Genomic DNA, 22,863 nt, shown 5'->3' with positions numbered 1-22,863 from the left:
ACATAGTTCATCCCGTAGTCCTGGCGACTGACAAATAACGTAGCCTTCTCTAAGGGCCTGAGCAAACGGCAGGTGTCACTCATGAACTGCCACTCCTGTCTGCTTGGAGCTTCAGGAAATCGTTTATGGCCATTCTCTGTTCGTACAGTCGGTCCAACATATGGAGGGTGGAATTCCGACAGGTGGAAACGTCACATATCAGCCTATGTTAGGGGATGCTGTTCTGCAGCTCCAGGAGGGTGTGCTTTGCGGTGTACGAGTGGCTGAAGTGCATGCAAAGTTTCCTGGCCATTTTAGGATGTCTTGCACATGGGTGGAAAACTTCAGGAACAGCTTGACAACAATTGAACACGTGTGCCATGCAGGGCACATGGCTCAGCCCTCCTTGACGCAGCGCAGACACAATGTTCTTCCCGTTGTCGGTCACCATGGTTCCAATTTTGAGTTGTCGGAGAGAAAGCCAGGATTCGATTTCTTGACAAGGGAAACTGAGCAGTTCCTCCCCTGTGTGACTCCGTTTGCCCAGGGAAACGAGGTGCAGAACAGCATGACACCACTGTGCCCTGCACACGTGGTATGCTGGAGGTTTCCCTGTGACTTGTCCCTGCAGTGAAGGCTGACATGGTGGAGGATGAGGGGGCAGAGGCGGACATTGTCGCAGGACCAACAGCGTGACAACATGGAGGCGGAAGTGGTGTGACCTGGCCAAGTTGCTAGTGTGGCTGTGCAGGAACCACATTCACCCAGTGGGCTGTAAAGGACATGTACTGTCCCTGACCGTAGTTACAGCTCCGGACGTCGGCGCTGCCGTGCACTTTGGCAGACACCGACAGGCTTAAGGACTGGCCCACCTTCTGTTCTACATGTGTGTGCAGGGCTGGTACTGCCTTTTTGGCAAAGAAATGACAGCTTGGGACTCTCCACCTCGGCTCGGCACAAACCATCAGTTCCCTGAAAGGTGCAGAGTTCACCACTTGGAAAGAAAGGGACTGCAGCACCAGCAACTTGGACAAGAGCATGTTCAGCTTCTGCGCCGTTGGATGAGTGCACGCATACTGTTGTCTCTTGGCAATCGCTTCAGTGATTGATTGCTGACGGAATGAGTGACGAGGGGGAGCAGGAGCATCAGGACCGGCAGATGATAGGAAGGACAGACAGCTCCCTTCGGCTGAGGTGGTGGAGCCTTGACTGCCTGAAACCGGGTGCGTGCCACTGGGTGATGCAGCGATTGCTGCAGCAGGCTGGACCACCACGTCGGAGCACCAGTTCTCCCAGGCCAATTTATGGCGATGCTGCATATGTTGACGCAGGGTCGTAGTGGCAACATTGGCACCCTGGCCACGCTTCACCCTCTGCCCACAGATTCTACATATGGCCACATTCACCTCCGGCGGCTTAACAAAAAAATGCCAACACTATGCAGTGACTGACTGCTACCGCTGCTGCCTCCTTGAACCCCTGCACCGCTACTCCCCGGGCAGGTAGGCTCCCGCGAAGCGGGTGGTCTACCCCGAGCACGTTTGGCTACCAACCTCCCACTGCTGCCACTCTGCTGACTCCCGCCCACGCTAGCGACTTGCTGGCTCACGGGCAAGCTGCCACCCTCTTCTCCCGATGATGATGACGCCCCTTCGTCACCCGGCTCCAAAGTGCGATCAGCTACATCATCCTCATCGAGTACTGTCCTCATGTCACTGATGTCCTCCTCAACCGTCTCTGGGTCAGGAGCCTGACCGCTCGCAACACCAGCTCCCACGCCACTCTCCTCATCACTACTTGCCCGCCTAGAGGAGGAAGCGGCGGATGTCTCTCCTAGATCTTGGCTGGGCAGTAGCTGCTGACTGTCCTCTAGTAGCTCTTCCTCGCTGAAAGGTGGAGCCGAGCATACGGCATATAATACTTCTCACGGTGAGGGAACTGAAAATGAAAGGGGAAGGTTCAGGACAGGTGGGTCACAGGGCCTGCTCCCGGGCCATGCCAACTAAGTGTCGTGTCAGAGGAACCCACCGACTCTCTTGGCTGGGGGTGTCTGATGTCACTTGGGATGAAGTGGATGACTGAGTCAACCATTCAAGAACTGCTAAGTTGCTGGTCAAGACACGACCGATAGATGACATTGGGAGCTCAGGCCTCTTGCTGCGATTCCTGCTGCCACGCCCGCTTACTCTCCTGCGACCTCTGCCTGCGCCAGCACCATTTAGGCCTCTGGCATTCCCTTGTGCAGGCCTGGCACTTCTCTGTCTGACATACTTTTAGATCAAATAATCAAATGTTAGATCAAATATTTTTTATTTCGCCACTAATACATGGCAAACAGGGCTTTAGAGTATATCACTGTACTGCACAAGGGGAATTAGGCCCTCATTTTTTTCTTCTTTTACACAGCAGGCTTTTCAATAGATAAGTGCAACGCTGAAGGGCGAATATATTTTTATTTTGCCGCTAATCCACAACAAACAGGGCTGTAGAATATATCACTGCACTGCACAAGGACAAATATATATTTTTCTTTTGCCACTAATACACGGCAAAATGGGCTTTACAAGATATAACTGCACTGCACAAGGGCTAATAAGACGTACTGTAGAAATATTTCCTTGTAATAAACCCTGTTAATGGCTGTATCAGACAGCACTTGCACCCCAATAACCAGAATGATTTGCTGGAATGACAGAGCTGTATAATGGCAATTTGGATCCCCAGTCAGTGCAGCAAGGTGTAATAGGATTGTTCCTATTACCCAGGCTATAACCTCCCCTACTGAACCCTGTTCTACATAAATGCTGTGGAATGATTCCTCCCTATCCTTTCCCTGCACTTATAAATAGTTTTTTCACCACAATCAAGTCTTTCCTATCACTGTCCCTAGCGCCTGTAGACACATCTCTCCTTGCACTAAGTACGCTGGGGAATGACACTCTAAGATGTATTTATAGGGCTGTGACATCACAGGGCTGGCTGCTGATTGGCTGCATGCATGGCATTATGGGTGATCTTGCCTTCCCAGAGTTCCTTGCTCCATGTCCTTACACGTGCAGCAGCCATTTTAGGAAAAAATGCCATTCGTTACCACGAAGTGCGAGGAAATTCGGCTTTGGTGCAAATCAAATTTTTCCTGAGATTCGGATCGAATTCCACTTCATCAGCTTCGATTCGCTCACTTCTTCTAATTGTAATGTTACGTAATAGAAGGATTCATGCATTATATAACAAGTGCTGGTGCATGGATAAACCACCTGGAAATGGAGAGGCAGAGGTTTGCAGATGCCTTCATACCATGTGAATGAGCAGTGTGGACTTCAGAGAGCACGTATAACGCCATGTTGAAAGTGGAACATGACGGGAGAGGGTACTGCGCCTGCGCTGGACAGCCCTTACACACGCATGTATGAATAACTAAGACGTGTCAGGAAAGCAGCACGGTCGAAATGCATCAAGACTGCTCCGATGTGCAGTTTCTCGTGTGAATATTGCAATAAAGCTGATCCATCCCTGTAATTGCTGCTGTTGTTTTGGGCTTGGCCTGGCCTAGGATCCCTGATGGGACTTACTGATTTCTTCCATTTTGGGTGCTGGATTTTCCATGTCTTCACTTCAAGGTAACAGCAAATGAGTATATTTATTACAATAAGGAGCACATGGTAAGATGAAGCGAGTACCATCAGCTTGGGTACAGTATATCAAATGTCCACATTTGACTCTGGCACTCTTTGCAAATATGCAAAAGTGTCAAGCCATCGGTATGCCTTCAGAACTACTCCCATCATTTCTCCAGTTTCTGTCATTGCGAATACTTGCCAATGCAAATTGGTATGACTTCCGAGTAGTAAATCAATAAGAACATGCAGGCATAAAATGAACAACCTTCTGGTTGTATCTTAACTCTAGGTGGCAATAGATGCACTTGTGTCCTCTGTAATACCAAAAGCTAATACAATTCTAAAAGAACTTACTCCAAAAGTTTTCATTTCATGTAGAGAGATGTGATACTGAGCATTTGTATACATATCAGAAGTACAGGAAAAGTGGATATTAGGATGTAGGGTGAGAAAGCGTGAGTGTGGGGTGATAGGTACTGTGTGTAGAATAGACATAATACATTATATTGAGCATAATGCGACAATTTGCTACACGACAGTTGCAAAAAATCCATCCAAGTTTCATTTCTGTACGACACCATTGATTATCATAATGTCGCTGTGTAGCCTAGCCTAAGGTATATACTGTAGACATCACAAGAATGTCTGCCCGATTACTATGTTGAGGTCTGTTATTAGGCACTGGCACAACCCTGAAGGAAAGGAAATCTAAGGGCAGATTCACACGACTGGGATTGGTCCAAAAAGCACCATGTGTCGGCTGGACAGTCTGTGGTTCCCCTGACCTGAACTGACTGTATCATAGTGTTTTATGATCCTAGTCCGTTCCTATCTGATCACAGCTCTGTTGTACTGTATACTCAAATCATGTCCGTTCAGTACATCAGACTCGATCAGTTAGGAACTGACTATCCTAAAACACCATGATGCAGTCAGTTTGGGTCAGGGTAGCTGCAGTTGGTCTGGGAGATGTGGCTGACACATGAACCTTGTTTCCCGGACCGGTCGTTCTCATGAATTTTGCCTAAACCTTTCTATAGGCACTGGGAGAAAACAGTTGTGTATAAGCAGGGTAAACCACTATGGCGGATTAACAACTGCTAGCGCAATTACAACTTTGCTGTGGATTCCACACTAAGCGTGCCGCTTTTCTGCAACTTAATGAGCACGCTGTGGATTTTAAACTCAGTACTAACCAGGATTTCACACTGCAAGGCCAGGTTTACATGATTCGGCCACTGCTTGCAGCTGAGACCTTGCCCTTCTGCAATGGCCACACGATTTTGCTTTTACCGACAAAATCATGCAGCTGTTGGCCGCTATGAGCAGGGTATCAGACAAACCTAGCAGCCGGTGCGTGTAAACCCAGCTAAAATCCACAGCCATTTTGCTATGTGTGGATATGGTTATACTGCAAATTGACTATTAAAGGGGTTGGTTGAAAAATTTGAAAAAAAAGGAATAAACCGTTAATTTGTGATGTTAAAAGTATAATTGGCGGTATATCCTAGCCCTGTGAAGTATAGGTGCCCAGCTGCCCATGTATGCGCTTTGTAATTGCAGACTGGCAGTGTTTTATCTACATGACCGCTCTACTTCTATGCAGGAACCGGTAGTATCTGCGGATTTGCTGGATGCATGTAACTACTATTCTGCACCTCCATCACCATTTAAAAATGTTTTGCCATTTGGAGTTTTGTCTATAAAGTGGTCAACCCCCTAACATTTTATTCTTTCTCTTTCTATAACCTCTTTGTGAAATAAGTGCATTTGACAACTTAGGGCTGAAACTATGAGTTTATATTTGCAACGTGCCATGCCTTTTCCAGGTAAAGTTCTTCTTGTTGATGCTTTTTTCTTGTTTTTCTTTTCTTCTCCACTTAGGAGTAGTTCCAATACAGGATTGTCCAGTCCCCCTCTTGCTGCACAGACAGTGGTACCACTGCGACATTGCAAAATCCCTGATCTACCTGCAGACCGCCACCTAGTTTTTGAGCTGCAGCTCTTTCTGTGTCACCTAATTGCCTTGTTTGTGCACTACATCAATATCTACAAGACTGTTTGGTGGTACCCACCATCGCACCCACCTTCACATACGTCTCTGGTGAGCAATAATAAGGGGCAACCTTGGCTTTATGTTAGTAAATGTTAGAAATAAATACTTGATATAAAAACGGCACAATGGTCATGATAAGGAAACATATGTATGATGAATACTCATTTCACAGAGCTTATGGCATCAAGATTTGAGCTTGTGTATGAAGACTAATTGTGCTTGTTTTAGTCTCAAGGTAATTAGATTAAAGGGATTGTCTGGACAACTAACTTGGATCATGACACCTGCTTTGTACACAGCTTAGGCTACTTTCACACTAGCGTTTTAGTTTTACGGTATTGAGACCAGTCATAGGGGCTCAATACCGGGGAATAAAACGCTTCAGTTTTGTCCCCATTCATTGTCAATGAGGACAAAACTGAACAGAATGGAATGCTTCAAAATGCATTCCGTTCCGTTTAGTTGCGTTCCCATACCAGAGAGTAAACTGCAACATGTTGTAGTTTACTTTCCGTCCTGGGATGCGGAGCAAGTCAATGGGGACGGTTCCGTTTTCTCTGCCACAATAGAAAATGGATCCGTTCTCCATTGACTTTCAGTTGAGTTCATGACTGATCCGTTTTGGCCACGTTAAAGATAATGCAACCCGATCCGTTCATAACGGATGCAGTTGGTTGTATTATCAGTAATCTAAGCGTTTTTGCTGAACCCTGCCGGATCCAGTAAAAGCGCTAGTGTAAAAGTAGCCTTAAACTCCTTAACTGCCCACTGTCTTTGGATGGTGGGCGGTGCAGGTCCTTAGTCTGCAGCAACATTCTTTCCCGTCACTGCAGTTGAGGGGTTCAAAAAGGCTGCTGAAGCACTCCAGCGCTGAGAACCGGCTGTTGGTAACAGACTGGGTCCATAGCGTAGGCTTCATTTCACAGCCAGGGTCAGCGGAAGTTCCAGTCCCAGCTGTTGACCCTTTGATCATGTCGTGGTTCATGCTGTGACATGACCAAAGGGAGCTTCCCCCACTGCGATCGGATCAGAAACTGGGGTAGCGATCCACAATCAGCCCTGAGGACCTTTAAAGGAGTCCAGGGCTGTCTGCTCAGTAAGGCTACATGCACACGACCGTATGTGTTTTGCGGTCAGCAAATTTCGGATCCGCCCCAAAAAAAACGGATGACATCCGTATGCCATCCATTTATTTTATTTTTTTGCGGATCCATTGTAGCAATGCCTAAAACGGACAAGAATAGGACATGTTCTATTTTTCTTGCGGGGCTACGGAACGGACATACTGATGAGGACAGCACACGGTGTGCTGTCCGCATTTTTTGTGGACCCATTGAAATTAATGGGTCCGCATCCTATCTGCAAAAAAAATGGAACGGAAACAAACAACGTTCATGTGCATAAGGCCTAAGCCTGCTGTTAGGGCACACTAGTGCCTTTCTAACATGCTTGATTTATCTTCCATGTGTTTTACAAAATCTAGACTCCATACAATGCTTCAGCTGTTAAGCTCTTCTCTCTTCCAGTCCAGGGAAAGACATTGAGCACATCACCGCCTAAGTGATTTGTGTTGGTCAGTAGGCGGTAATGAAATCCAGCCGCCAGTCCTGGTTCTATAGCTCCATATGCTCCTGTGCCTGGTTTAATGGCTCTACGTTGGTTTACCCAGACAAGCCTTTTTAAAGAGGGCTATTATCACTCCTGACATTGCCTGTTTTAGTGAGGATTACTGCTAAATTGACATAATGTGGATTGCGCAGCACAAATCTGCAGCAAATTACAGCACATGTGGATTGCATATTCAAAACCCAATCCAAATGTAGCAGAAAATATTTCTGCACAAAACTGAGCATGCTCCAGATTTTCACACCTATTGCACATCAATTATGGGTGAAAGCTGAAGCATGTGCCTCAGTCTGCATGTAACACATGAAGTCCCAGGTTCACATGGCATCTTTTGATGCTAGAATTTTGGCATGGATTATGTGCCAAAAAGCCAGCAGGTTCTGCCCGGAATGTTTTCAATGGGAACTTGTGCTGCCTTTCATGCAACTGGTAGCTCATAGCTGCGACCGTGCCAATAAATGACATGTTTTTTCTTGGCATGGTGTCTAGATGGACAGTGCTGGAAGCCACAGAGGGTGCCCAAGCATGCTTGAGCTTCATTCAGTGGGGCTAAACCGCCACCAGGCCCGCAGTATTCAAACTGAGAAACTTCCTTTGCAAAATCTGCTATGTGAATGGGCCTGAGATCTTACAGGTTACTATACACTAAATATTGAGAATACATAATATGGTTTATTATGCATGTGTGGAATTTGTGTTTGTTCTAACTTTTTTTTCTTTTCTTGAATACGGTAGAACTTCCACCTAATAGATTTTAATGTGCTGACCCTCACAACAATCGTGCTTGCTCGAAGATTAATTGCAGCAATTGTTCGGGAGGTATGACTGCTACACACTAGATTTCTAGTCAGGAAAACATTAATGTGCGTTGAAATAACTGCGTATTTCTCATTGTTTAGGCCTCACAAGGAGGAAAGTCTTCTGTCCCGCACTCAATACTGCTGGTGGCCACACGGTTTGCTGTTCTTACTGGAACAGGGTGGAGTTTATGTCGCTCCCTAATCTTGTTGTTCAGAACACACTCCTTCCTCAACCTTCTGTTCTTATGCTATCCGTAAGTAATCGGTTGAAAGTTCAGAAATTCTGTAATTAGAATTTTTGCCACAGTAGAGAATTTACTGCCTGTGAATAGATAATATTTATATAGTCTTCATATTACCCTATAAATTAATTGATACTTTTGTGTCATGACATGATTGTTCTGTTAGCTGAGAAATTTTTAATATTTTTTTTATATCCCTTTTTTTTAGATTTGGTATGTACATCCCATTTCTGCACCTGGGCTATGATTTTCGTCGGTCAAGCCTCTTTGCCCATGCTCCCAGCGCACGTGTTGGTGGAGATCTAGGTTCTGTTGATAAGGCAGGTCGTGATTACTTAACAGTACTGCAGCACATGTGGCGGCCCAGCACAGATCCTCTTCCAACACATGCGTGCTGCCTCTCTCCAGACCTGATACGTAGTGAAGTGCACTACTTAAAGCTGGACTTCAATTGGCGTGTTCGGGAGGTGCTGCTTAGCTCCATGCTGTCTGCATATTACGTGGCATTTGTGCCTGTATGGTTTGTCAAGGTACAATACTTATATCTTGTCCCTGTAATTGTAGAATGTAACATAGGACCAACAATGTACACATCCACCTCACCCTCTTTTCTTTAAAGGGAGTCTGTCACCACTATATGACCATATACAGCACTTACATGGTGCTGTAGCACACCTATACAGGATTCTAATGGTACCTTTTGTTATTTTCTTTAGACATCCAGAAGCAGGAAAAATGACGTTTATTTCATATGCAAATGAGCACTCGCAAGTGCCCAGGGGCGGTGTTCCGTGTGTAGGTGCCCAGGCTGCCCTGCCTTTTTAACCGTTACTCCTCCCCCAGCCTCTTCCTTTGCCTGCCCTCCTATTCCCTTGTATCATCGCTAGGTCCGGCCGAGATCCCGCGCCTGCGCACTGCTTCGCCGCGCCGGGGCATGCACACTGCAATGCCCATTTTGGGTACGGCATCAATTCAACTAGTGCGCATGCGCCAGCCGGCAAAGCAGTGCGCAGGCGCGGGATCTCGGCTGGACCTAGGGATGATACAAGTGAATAGGAGGGCGGGCAAAGGAAGAGGCTGTGGAGGAGTAACGGTTAAAAAGGCAGAGCAGCCTGGAGACTTGCGAGTGCTCATTTGCATATGAAATAAACGTCGTTTTTCATGCTTCTGGATGTCTAAAGAAAATAACAAAAGGTACCATTAGAAATTTAGAATCATGTATAGGTGTGCTACAGCGCCATGTAAGTGCTGTATATAGTCATATAGTGGTGACAGACTCCCTTTAAAGTATACCTAACTTTTTGAACCGTTTTATTAAAACCTATGCTAAATTACATATAATTGTTTTTTGTTTTTTTTAATAGACTTTATTTTTATTTTTTTCTGTTTTACATACAAAATAGGCACCTGCAGTTTAGATGTGTATAGCGCTTTGGAATGCACAGTGAGTCATGTACAGGCAGGAGCACACATTGCTGCTTGTGCCAGTGCCACTCTGCTAAAGGCTGAACACTCCAAAAAAGATATAATCTCATTAATTTGATAATTTTTAATATGAATAAATTACGTGTATCTCAGGCGCAGATGGCCGTTGTGAGAATTTTTCCCCACTCACACCATGTCTAAAATTGCGGACGGGAAGGTTTTACCATTTTCTACACCTGTTTTAGGCATAGAAAATGGTTTGAGTCTAAGACAGCTAGGAAGCTGTCTTATATTTAGAACTGGTGCTGGATGCGCTGAAGTTATGGAGAGGCCTGCGCCTTTTCATAACTCCAGCGGCACCATCGCCAGCGATGAGGCTTTATTAAGACTGGTGTCTAAAACGCCGGTCTTAATAAATGTGCCCCATCATCTTTATTTAATCACATAATATAAACATAAAAAAAGCCTTAAAACCAGACCCATACCCACATAGAAAAAGATACCATAGTGAAAAATAAGCAGATCAATATATAAAGGGATCTTATGCACAATCTAGACCACCCCAAAGCAGCACTAACTTAGGTAATGCTGTGCTAGCACCCAAACAGTAAATGCAAGTCGCTTCTTCTGCCTAATCTACTTCCGATGTGCTCTTCCAGGCTTTAGTAGAGCAAGCAATGTTCTATGTCGCGCTTCTGCCTGTGTCCACTCGCTCCACTAAAAGCTCTACATAACAGGAGGCCCTGTACCCATGTGCTAGGCAGGGCTTTTAGGCCCCACACTGGAATCCATACACCGCATATTAGTGGTGTACGATTGTACGGATTCCAAAGCAATATAGTCCCCTGAACTTGCCTGTTTCGTAAGGCTAGTTTCACACTAGAGCCATCCTTCTCTGCCGTAACAGCCTGCCGGATCCATGTTGCTGCTGGTGCACCATCATAGATTTATTCCGGCCGCCTCTCAGCATGTTTGCCGCTAGTTCACGTCGTCGTTTTATTCTGGCCGCCCTTTCGGCATGTTTGCCGCTAGTTCACGTTGTAGTTTTATTCTGGCCGCCCTCTCGGCATGTTTGACGTGCTGCGGCCGGTCCTCCGGCCTGCCCCCATTATAGTCAATGGGGCCAGAGTGTACTTCCGGCGGCACGGTGCACTAGCGGCAGCACGGTTCGGGCAGGCTGTTCCCCCTCCGGAACAGCCTGCCGGAGAAGGCTGCCGCTAATGTAAAAGTAGCCTAAGTAAAACAGAAAAAAAAATATTCCATCTATCACATGTTATTAGTTACATGCTATTTAGAATAGGTTTTAATGTAATTGTTTGAAAGTGTAGATGCACTTTAAGACACACAACTGTTGTGTGGTTTGTTCATATCACATTCAGTTTACTTATTGTATTTTTTTTCAACTTTATTGATACAGAGCACACAGTATTATGACAAGCGCTGGTCATGTGAACTCTTTCTTCAAGTTTCCCTAAGCACTTCAGTAATCCTCACCCAGCACCTCCTGCCTGCACGGTACTGTGATCTGCTGCATAAAGCAGCTGCTCACCTTGGCTGCTGGCAAAAAGTGGACCCAGCGCTGTGCTCCAACATGCTACAACACTCGTAAGTATATAGCTACCACCACCCCACCACCTTCCACAGAATGTGCCATAAATGTTTGATACACAAGCATCTCCAGAGCACGGATCCCCCAACCCCTGCCCTGCCTTTTTGAGGTGGTTTGGGTAAAGAGAGAGCCGAGGAGAGAAATCGCTGTGGTATAATGACAAAAGGATTATTATGCATCATCGAATATAGGAGGCATCAGATTGGTAGCCGACTATTCGAGGATAAAGATTGTTCTGCGCATCTGTTGCGGTCACCTGGTACTTAGGTTTCAAATGCCCATTTTTCCCACTATTTTTGTGTTGATGAAATGGCCAAGTGTTAAATCTTTTTAATAGTTTTGAACTTGTGAGCTACAAAATAATAAGTTGGTATAGTATGGTGACTAAATGTTAAGCTTGGAGGGGGGCGTGGCCGGAAGCTGATATGAGCGGTCGCACTTAACTGAGCTCCGGACCCAATACCCTAACTTCTCGTTAATCCTGTAATTTATCTGCCGCAAAAATTACATCCAGATCGGGCAGGAGGTCGGGAAAGACAACCATGGCCCGTAATAGAGCACAGTCGGCCGCTGACCGACTTCGGGAGTTTTTGCCCGCGTGGAAGATCAAGATGGCGCAGGTTCCCGTTCACCACCTCCGGATGGGATTAGAGATGGCCCTACGCATGAAGAAGCGGAATGTGCAGCTACAGCGCCGTCCTTGAAACAGGTCACCGAGCAATTGCTGCAAGTGATAGCCACCTGCCGCACATCAATGGTGGGCAAGTTGGAGGAGGTGAAGGTGGATATAGGCCTACTTCGCCATGATATGCAGGCCATGCGTGAACGCGTCAAAGAGACCAAAAATAGGATCTCAGAAGTGGAAGACCGTGTACAGCCGCTCCCCGCAAAAATACAAGAGCTGGAGCAGAAAGTCAACTTTTGGCAGCAAAAATGTGACGTCTACGAGAACCGCACAAGACGCAATAATTTGCGGATCATCGGTTTACCTGAAAAATCAGAGGGTAACAACCCATGTGCATTCGTCACTACCTGGCTCCGTTACACCCTCCCAGAGGCAACATTCTCATCGGCCTGCACATTGCGTTCCCGCCAAACCTCTTCCACCGGGGGCTCCTCCAAGACCTCTACTTGCGAGATTGCTAAACTCTACGGACAGAGATCATGTGCTGCAAATGGCGCGTAACAAGCAGGAGCTGAAGTATGATAACAACAACATCATGATTTTCCCGCATTTTTCGTCCGAATTACAGAAGCGCAGGGCAACATTCAGCACGGTGAAAAGACGACTCCGGGAGCAGAACCTATCCTACTCCATGGCGTACCCGGCCCGATTAAGAGTGGTGGATGGGGAAGTGAGCCGGTTCTTCAACAATCCTGAAGAAGCCACAAACTGGCTGGATGGCAGGGCCAGAAATGCTAGACCTCCAAGATGACAGCCCGCATAGTTCTTCACTGCCAACGGCAAGAAGGGGATCTCTGGACTTGGACTCGGGACCTGCGGGGACACTTACGCTGACTAAGTATCAGAACTCTTGAATGTTATCCGTTTATTATTGCTCTCAATTCTCAGTTGAATCTCACAAGAGATAGTGTGATTAAGCCCATAGTTAGTTAAGAAAGGGAATGTGGGATTAGCGGGGAATTGTACATGAAAGGGTAAAGATCTTGTATGTCACAGCTACTGTATAGGCAAAAGAGGAGTTAATGAGAGTGAAGGGAGGTCCCTGTTGGACTAATTGCCCGAGTCCTAGGCCTGGATCCCATCAGAAGTTAGGGATTGGGTCCTTAGTCACTATGTTATAGTTCTCCTATACGTAAGATACGAGTTATATGGTGCTACTGGTAACTTACCATACGCACACCCCGTTTATCTGAAGTGTCTTGTTTTTAACAGCCAAGAGTGTCATGGCTGGTTTAATGTTTCATCATGCAGGCACTTTTCACCTATATCAGGGTACACCTAATGGTTCAAATGTTATATGTTATGTGCCGGATCGGGAAGGGCAAAGTACAGAGAGGGATACAGGAGGGAAACCGAGTCCTTTTCATAAGATTGACATGTCGGAAATACGTATAATGTCCTGGAACATTAGGGGACTGGGTAGTGCCAGGAAACGCACCATGGTCTTTTCTGCAATCAGAAGATTTAATCCACATATACTCTGTTTGCAGGAAACCCATTTAACGGCAGATACTACTAGACGTACCCAAAAGCCTTGGGTTCAATGGGCACAACATTCATGTTATACCAGCTTGTCTAGGGGAGTGTCGTTGCTGGTACATAAATCCCTTAGGTGGGAAATGGAGGCCTGCCAGATAGACCCGGCAGGGAGATTTGTGTTCATAGCTGCATACATCAACTGTATATTGTATGTTATACTAGGTATATACGTTCCACCGCCTTTCTCATTATAGATTGTTCAGCAGGCAGCGAGTTTTGCAGCCTCATATCCATCGGCCCGTGTAGTAAGTCTTGGTGACTTTAATACGACCTTAGATAAGGACTTAGACAGACATCACTTGGCTGAGGCTTCTGACACCTGCCCTAGTAATAAGACATCACTAGCCGCATTATTGGGAGAGATAGGATGGATAGACATGTGGCGCCTTAAATACCCTGATACAAGACAGTACTCATGCCACTCAACTAGCCATAATACACTATCACGAATAGATTATGCTTTTGGTAACTCAGCTATGTTCTCTCTGACATACTGTATAGAGTACGGACCAAGGGGCATTTCTGATCATTCGCCAATACAACTAGTGTTGAGGCTGGGAGGGGATGTGATCAGACGCTCAACACGGATCAATCCTTTCTGGTTGTCCCTGTTTGGACCTTCTGATCGCATTCCTGACCAATTGAAGGTTTTTATGGAGGGACATGGAGAGGTTACAGATTACACATTACTCTGGGAAACTATGAAAGCATATCTTAGAGGATGCCTGAGATCTACTATATCATTCATCAAAAAGTCAGCAGCTAGACAGGAGGAAAGGCTAGCAGCGGAATGTACTAGATTAGAAGCAGCATATGTTGCTGATCCCAATGACTTGAATAGAGAATCTTGGTTAACATTAGGTAGTCAGTATTTGACCCTACTCAAAGAAAAGCCCCAACGGAAAATGTTCTTTACAAAACAAACATATTTTGAATTGGGCAACCAATCTAGCAAATTACTTGCTCACATCGTCAGACAGAATCAGGCATCCCCGACGGTATTACGTATCAAGGCCTTAAATGGATAGATATTGTCAGACCCTGAAACGATAGCGGGTAGATTTCAAGAGTACTACAAGGACTTATGAGACCAAAGTTAATTATGAAACGGGTGACGTCATGCAGTATCTTGAAGACCTGGAATTCCCTACATTAGCACAGGAGGCAATAGATAGTTTAGAAGCCCCTATATCCACTCTGGAACTAGAAGATGCTATAACACAACTAGCTAGGGGTAAATCTCCTGGTCCCGACGGATTACCCCTAGAGGTTTATGTTTAAATATGCTACCCACATCAACCCATTGCTAATTCGCATGTATGAGGATGCATTTCAAAAAAGATGCTTACCACCATCAATGTATGACGCCACCATAGTGGTCCTCCTTAAGCCGGGCAAGGATCCGGATGAGTGTGGGTCGTATCGGCCGATATCCTTATTGAATATCGACTATAAAATTATAGCAAAGATTTTGGCCATACGCCTTGGGAGAGTGGTTAGTACCTTGGTTCATCCAGATCAATCTGGATTTTTGCCCGGTAGATCTACCACTGATAATATCAGACGGGTGCAGGTGGTGACCCAAATTGGAGTACAGAAAGGAGAGAGATGGGCTTTAGCGTCTTTGGACACTGCAAAGGCGTTCGACTCCGTTGAGTGGCCCTATTTGTTCCAGGTTCTTCACAAATTTGGATTTGGTCCTAATTTTATACAATGGATAGCCATGTTATACAAACATCCCAAAGCGGGTATATTGGTTAATGGGTTTATGTCAGATAGTTTCAGCTTGGGACGAGGTACACGACAGGGATGTCCTCTGTCACCATTGCTGTTTGCCCTAGCTATAGAGCCACTTGCTATGCGAATCAGAGCGGATTCATAGTTTAATGGAATTAAAATAGGAGAGCAGGAGGATAGGGTCGGCTTATATGCTGATGACATGGTGCTATTCATCTCACAGACTGAAGCCACACTTCCTAGAGCAATCACCATAATTGAAGTATTCAGCCAGTACTCTGGACTGAGGAAAATTGGTCCAAATCGACCTTATGTCCTTTTATATCCACTAGAAGATACATTCCCCCAGGGAGAATTACCTGTTGTACCTAGCTATAAATACCTGGGTATATATATAACAAAGGATGCTGCATCCTTCCACACTCTGAATATCCATCCTCTCCTAGAGTATTGCAAAGATAAATTTAGGGTATGGCAGGGATTACCTCTCTCAGTACCTGGTAGAATCAAAGTGTCTGTATGTTCTGCAACATGCCCCATATATAGTCCCAAAGGCATTTTTTCAGAAGCTCGTATCCTTAATGTCACCTTTCATCTGGGGTGCGAATAGACCGAAGTTGTCTATATTAAATCTGACACGTCTTAAAAGGGAAGGTGGCATGTCTCTGCCTGATATACTTATATTATCTTGCTGGGCAATTGAGAAATATAAAAACATGGATATTGCCAAATGGCACTCTCTGCAGACAAGAGAAACATCTTGCAGAATATCTAGATCTCACTAATCGATGGCCAGTTCTAGAACAACCTAAATTGTTCCCCCGCAGGTTGCTACCGATTCATAGGGTGGCTGTCCAGATATGGTCGGCTTGTAAGCATCTACATAATATAGGGTCAGACCTATTGAAGACTCCAGTTTGGGATAACCCCATGTTGCCTGACCTGATGGTACTGCGGGACGGTGCATTCTGGAAGGAGCATGGGGTTGTCACATTGGGGAACTTATACAGTAATAATGTTTTTAACGATTTTGAGTCCCTGAGTCATAGACATGAGTTGCCCAGGAATACATTCTATAGATTCCTGCAGCTAAGACATGCCATGAAGATGCATTATCGTGATACCCCAGTCCTATTGTCCACATTTCCGATGATTGGAGTCATACGTTCTCAAGGACCACGTGGCTTTATATCAGCACTTTACACCCATCTCCTATGTGTCAAACTGAGAGGTAACCCGATGCAAGCACTGTCAAAATGGAAGGCAATGATTCCAGATTTGTCTAATGAAGACGATGAGGATATACTTGAATCCCCCACACTAGTATCACCAGCCATAAACAATAAGTTTATACAACTGTGCATAATACATCAAAGTTATATGTCTCCACGGAGGTTACACAGAATGGGCAGGCTTGCCTACTCCGGGTGCCATAGATGTGCGTCAAAAAATGCTGATTTCTGGCATCTTATATGGGCATTTTGTGAATTGAGTCAGCACAACCTGTATATAGGTGCAGATCTCCGTTTGTATATGTATTTCGCCATAGTGATCTGCACCTATATACAGGTTGTGCTAACTCAATTCCCAAAATTTGTATTCTCCGTTTGTATATGTATTTCGCCATAGTGATCTGCACCTATATACAGGTTGTGCTGACTCAATTCCCAAAATTGTATTCTCTGTTTGTATATGTATTTCGCCATAGTGATCTGCACCTATATACAGGTTGTGCTGACTCAATTCCCAAAATTGTATTCTCCGTTTATATGGGCATGCCCTTCCATAAATAAGTTTTGGGAGGAAGTGGTGACTCTACTCACAGATTTACTGGGTTGTACAGTGCCACTTCACCCTAAAATATGCCTCTTTGGAATACTGGACGAGATTCTTTACTCTCATCATACAAGGATATTCCTGAGAGAAACACTATTTTTGGCACGAAAAGCGATTGCGATTAGATGGATGGGTGATAGAGCACCTACTTTAGCGCAATGAAAGCAATTGGTTAACACTATAATCCCATATGAAAGTATTGTGTTCAAGAATAGGGGCTGTATACCCAAATTTCAAAAGGTGTGGGGGGCATGGTGTTCATCAGCAAGAACACTATTCAGCTCGCAGATTGACAGAGGCTTTGCGGGTGGAACAAGGTAGATATTTATAAGGTGTGGCAGGTCGGGGAAGATGGGAAATGGTAAACCTAGGTATGCCACTTTTTGCTGCTATCTTTATTAGCAATATGAGCCCTCCCTCTAGAGATGGAAGTAATCGCACCGATACGGCACAGGTGTTAAATGTTTTATTCATTTGAGTCATGTATATGCTACTTGTACAACTCACTTTCATTATGCTGATGTATAATTTATGAAAGCATATGTACAAAGAAAGTCATTAACAATTGGCTTTATGTGTTCAATAAAGCGAATTTAAAAAAAATGTTAGGCTTGGATAGGACCATGTCACAGGGTACGTCTGTTTTACTATAAGGCGCATTATATGTACACTTTTTATATATTTTATGCATTTGCAGTGCTGCTGTATGAATTATATATTCTTTTTGCCAGTGTAGTCTGCACAGCAGTTATTATTTGTGATATTTTAGACATCTATATGTAATGTGGTGTCTTGTTCAGCGACACTGCCAATGCAATATTGTGCCTAACTGACATACCCGTGGGCCTATGGGGCAATCTTGTTATGTAATCACTGAACATATTGGTGATGAAGATTTAATATTTTATCGCCTTGGTAATAATATGCTCAGTGGTGCTATTTATTTCTATCATATATTTTGTAGACGTGGATCACTATATTGGGCATAACCCCCCTTGCAATGTTCTCTGTATCAATATCCATCTTGCTTTTTTCTTTAGAATATTTTTTTTAAATATCTATCAATTAATAAAGATTGCTATATATTTTTTGTACATTTGGAGTCCCACAGCTTTCTTTGTATGTGTAGATGTTGATTTTTCTGTGGGTTTAGATGCTGTCTGATTGGACAGGGAGTTTTTTTTAGGTTATTTATGTGCTATATTGATGACCTATCCTCAGGATAGGTCATCAATATTTGATCTTTGGGGGTCTGACACCTGTCAATCAGCTGTTTGAAGAGAAGGCAGAGCTCTATTCGAGCTGTAATTCCTCTTTGTTACACTGCGCATCGTCTCCCTTGTAGTAGTGGCATAGCCTAATTACAAGTACTCGCTCCATTCAAGTCTCCAGTCTCCTGACCAGCCAGATTTACCAGCATCTGTTCCAGGACATGAAGCAGTGGAACGACATAGTTCATCCCGTAGTCCTGGCGACTGACAAATAACGTGGCATCGTCAAAGGGCCTGAGCAGACGGCAGGTGTCACGCATAAGCTGCCACTGGCTGACATCGAAGTTACACAGGGGAGTACTCTTCTCCGCTTGGATCATCAAGAAATCGTTTATGGCCTTTCTCTGTTCGTATAGTCGGTCCAACATATGGAGAGTGGAATTCCAGCCTATGTTGGGGGATGCCGTTCTGCAGCTCAAGGAGGGTGTGCTTTGCGGTGTATGAGTGGCTGAAGTGCATGCAAAGTTTCCTGGCCATTTTTAGGATGTTTTGCATATGGCTGGAAGATTTCAGGAACCGATTGACAACTAGATTGAACACGTGTGCCATGCAGGGCGCATGGCTCAGCCCTCCTTGACGCAGTGCCAACACAATGTTCTTCCCATTGTCGGTCAGCATGGTTCCGGATTTGGAGTTTTCGGGGAGAAAGCCATTATTCGATTTCTTGATGAAGGACACGGAGCAGTTCCTCCCCTGTGTGACTCTGTTCGCCCAGGCAAACTAGGTGCAGAACAGCATGACACCACCGTGCCCTGCACATGTGGTATGCTGGAGGGGCACTGTGAATTGTCCCTGCAGTGGAGGCTGAGGACACGGTGGTGGATGAGGGGGCAGATGCGGACATTGTCGCAGGACCAACGGCGTGAGAATGTGGAAGTGGCGTCACCTGGCCAAGTTGCTGGTTTGGCTTGGCAGGAACCACATTTACCCAGTAGGGCCGTAAAGGACATATATTGTCCTTGACCATAGTTACAGCTCCGCACATTTGGCAGACACCGACAGGCTCAAGGATTGGCCCACCTTCTGTTCTACATATACGATAAAGATATCGGATTGAGGAGACTCTGCCGGACTGTTGAAGTCACATTACCCTTATTCACTAGATGATTATTCCATTACTGTTTGTTTTGCAGGTGGATGGAGGACTGCATGTGGCCCCAGGGGGTGTTGGTAAAACACAACAAGAATGTCTACAAAGCGGTTGGTCACTATAATGTGGCGATTCCTTCTGATATGTCTCATTTTCGGTTCCATGTAAGTTCTGCTATTAAACTTTAGTCTTGGGATCTTTGTTACATCCATCCTATTATAGGGTACCCCCAGCCAAGTGAGAAAATTTTTCAAAATTGTTTTACAGAAGTCTGTGGGTGACATCTTGATCATAGCATCTTTTGTAGCCTTCCTGTGAATGCTCTCAAAGCCAGGAAGTGTGTGGGGGGTTCCTGCTGTCACTTTCCCAGTTCATACTAGCAGTATACAGCTCCTCAGTAGGGTCAGTAACTTCTTACAGCTCTGCAGTGGTAAGGGGCAGTGAATCTTCCATTCTCCCTCTGCTTTCTAGCCTGCCGGTCAGCTTCTGAAATATCTTTTCCCAGCTCCTTGGTCTGATTGAGCATTGCCTTCTCAGGAAGAATATGTTCACATATGCGCCAATGGATCCAGCAGCATGTTCTGGCAGAGAGCAGCATCCCTGATTTTGCAGAATCCAACATTGCCGGATTCTGCAGTTCACCACCAGATCCCCGTAATGGGGTTTGGCAGTGATCCAGCCTCTTTCCGGCATAAATGCTGGATTTCAGACGGATGGCAGTGGTGGATTTGAACTACAAATGAACCCTAAGATGCACTAGATATCAGAGACACAGCCTGATCTGTGTAAATCAGGGATGCCCAACCTGCAGCCCTCCAGCTGTTGCAAAACTACAACTCCTAGCATGCGAGTACAGCCTACAGCTATCAGCTTACATCAGGGCATGGTGGGAGTTGTACTTTTTTAACATCTGGAGGGCCGCAGGTTGGGCATCCCTCGTGTAAATAAATCTCACACACTTCTTCTGCCTCCTATTATAATTTCAGGTTTCCTGTAGAATAATCCATCAAAGTGTTGCCCTGTGTTTTTAAGATTGGTAGACTATAGATTTATGAAGGTTTTCTCTGTGCCCAATTGAGTACTTCTGCTGTTTGGGAAGCAGGGTCGATAGGGTACTTTGCAGCTGCAAACTAAGCCAGTTCTACTTTACACAGGTTTGATAAATCTCCCCCCCTCCCCCTTGTCTGAAACAGTGATTACATCTAAAACTGCTAACAGTGATTACATCTAAAAAACCCATCCCTGAACATGACAGTGGAGAGGACAAACTCTCTTGGTGTTCAAGGCAGTGGTTTCAGAATGTTCCCCTCCCCGCTCAACCGTGAAGTTTAGCATGGTAGTTGTAGGACTGACAATTCATTTATTTGTGTGCTACGCCCCCTAATATTGTACCTAGAGCTTTGTCCTATAGTCAGGGCCGTCTTTAATATTGATTGGACCCTGGGCAAGAGGGAGAACACAAGTGCCGCTGCTGCATTCATGGGTCCATACTTTATTAACTAAGTAGCAGGACATGTAGGACATACATGGGAGATGTCCCTGCACTTACTATTATTTCTGGGCACAGCTCTGTTGTGGCCCCCGTTACATTCTCCTGTGCTGTATGCTAAGTAACAGCATCGGAACACCAGGGAGGAGACATCAGCTTTTCTCCCTGGGCGTTCCTTCTCCCTGGCTGTAGCGCTGTCCAATCGCAGCGCAGAGCATCACCGCTAGGGAGAAGGTGAGTTGTTTTTTTTCTGTAAAGTTCTGCGCTGCGATTGGACAGCGCTACAGCCAGTGAGAAGGAACGCCCAGGGAGAAAAGCTGATGTCTCCTCCCTGGTGTTCCGATGCTGTTACTTAGCATACAGCACAAGAGAATGTAACGGGGGCCGCAACAGAGCGGTGCCCAGAAATAATAGTAAGTGCAGGGACATCTCCCATGTATGTCCTGCTACTTAGTTAAAGGGGTTGTCCGGGTTCAGAGCTGAACCCGGACATACCCTTTTTTTTCACCCAGACAGCCCCTCTGAAGCTAGTATTGGAGCATCTCATTCTCCGATGCGCTCCCGTGCCCTGCGCTAAATCGTGCAGGGCACGGGCTTTTTTGTTTTCAATAACACACTGCCGGGCGGTAACTTCCGCCCGGCAGTGTGTTCGGTGCCGTCACCGGCTCTGAGGGGCGGGCTTTTGCTCTGCCCTAGCCGTTTTACTGGCTAAGGCAGAGCTTAATCCCGCCCATCAGTACCGGTGACGTCACCGGGGTTCCTGTCAGCCCCATGGAGAGCCCCAGTACGTCACCGGAACTCCTAAAAATGCCTTTGCCCTGCGCAATGTATCGCAGGGCAAAGGAGAGCATCGGAGCATGAACTGTTCCGATGCTCATGTCAGGGGGGCTGCTGGGGTGAAAATTTAGGGATGTCCGGGTTCAGCTCTGAACCCGGACAACCCCTTTAATAAAGTATGGACCCATGAAAGGTCACCCAGTGGCCAGCGGGGCTCAAGAGGCAGCTGCCCCTTTTGTCCCGTGTTAAATATGGCCCTGCCTATAGTACTGGGCTTTAATAAGTACCATCTCTTCTATGTGACAGTAGGTTAAAGTCATGATGTATTTTACATATCCATAGCAGTGAAAGGGTTAAAATCTTGTTCTAGTATGTCCTAGCCACTTATAGGATGGTGTCATGTGTGGAGCTGCACCCCTTTGATGGCCGTCTGCTCACTTTGCAGTGGAAAGGTTTGAACGTTCTTAATACTTTGTAATGTCTTCTAGATTCTTCCAAATATGTTTTAATTTTATTCTTTTCCCACCCGCCAGTTTTTCTTCAGTAACCCGCTGCGAGTTCTGAACATTTTAACCACACTGGAAGGATTTCTCATCTTTTACCAACTATATTCACTGCTATCTTCTGAGAAGTGGCATCATACCATTTCTCTTGCACTCATCCTTTTCAGTAATTACTACGCCTTCTTCAAGCTGCTTCGTGACCGGATTGTACTGGGGAAGGCATATTCGTATACTGGGGTCTCAGACTCGGAACAGAAGCTGAACTGACTTTCACTACACCAAAGCGCTGTATTTTTGTTACAATTGCTTTGTTTCCTTATGTAATTAAAAACAAGCATATTTTTTTACTCTGAAGCCATGTGTGGTCCGTGTTCTGTCACAAGACTGCGTGAAAAGATCTTTAAAGGGATATTCCCATCTTGAGATCTTTCTCATAGCCACATGATATGCCATGCTGAGAACAGAGTCCCTTCTCACGGCCGCTATGTGCGGCTCCCTCCATTCACTTCCATAGGAGTTCCAAAATAGCCAAGTAAGCTTTACTATATTCAAACTCCCACGCGTCCACAGCGACCTAAA

At 45.5% G+C, this 22,863-nt stretch overlaps 1 protein-coding gene across 2 annotated transcripts in view; it reads left to right on the top strand.

Annotated features, from left to right (window-relative positions):
• TMEM39B (transmembrane protein 39B) overlaps positions 1–22,638 on the top strand; it is a 34,028-nt gene extending 11,390 nt beyond the window's left edge. The window contains exons 3-9 of one of the 2 annotated variants that reach the window (XM_040424560.1): positions 5,484–5,703; positions 8,017–8,100; positions 8,181–8,335; positions 8,532–8,853; positions 11,166–11,353; positions 19,559–19,679; positions 22,315–22,638. In XM_040424560.1, the coding sequence (XP_040280494.1) occupies positions 5,484–5,703; positions 8,017–8,100; positions 8,181–8,335; positions 8,532–8,853; positions 11,166–11,353; positions 19,559–19,679; positions 22,315–22,551 (1,327 nt within the window). In that variant the 3' untranslated portion in view covers positions 22,552–22,638. The remainder of the gene's footprint in view (positions 1–5,483; positions 5,704–8,016; positions 8,101–8,180; positions 8,336–8,531; positions 8,854–11,165; positions 11,354–19,558; positions 19,680–22,314) is intronic. The other variant, XM_040424559.1, reaches the window with a different exon arrangement.
• Positions 22,639–22,863: the final 225 nt, after the last annotated feature.

This window comes from Bufo bufo, chromosome 3, assembly GCF_905171765.1.
Source record: "Bufo bufo chromosome 3, aBufBuf1.1, whole genome shotgun sequence".
Lineage (NCBI taxonomy): Eukaryota > Metazoa > Chordata > Amphibia > Anura > Bufonidae > Bufo > Bufo bufo.
The sequence above is the reverse complement of the archived record's forward strand: the minus strand, read 5'-3'. Positions and strand labels throughout refer to the sequence as shown.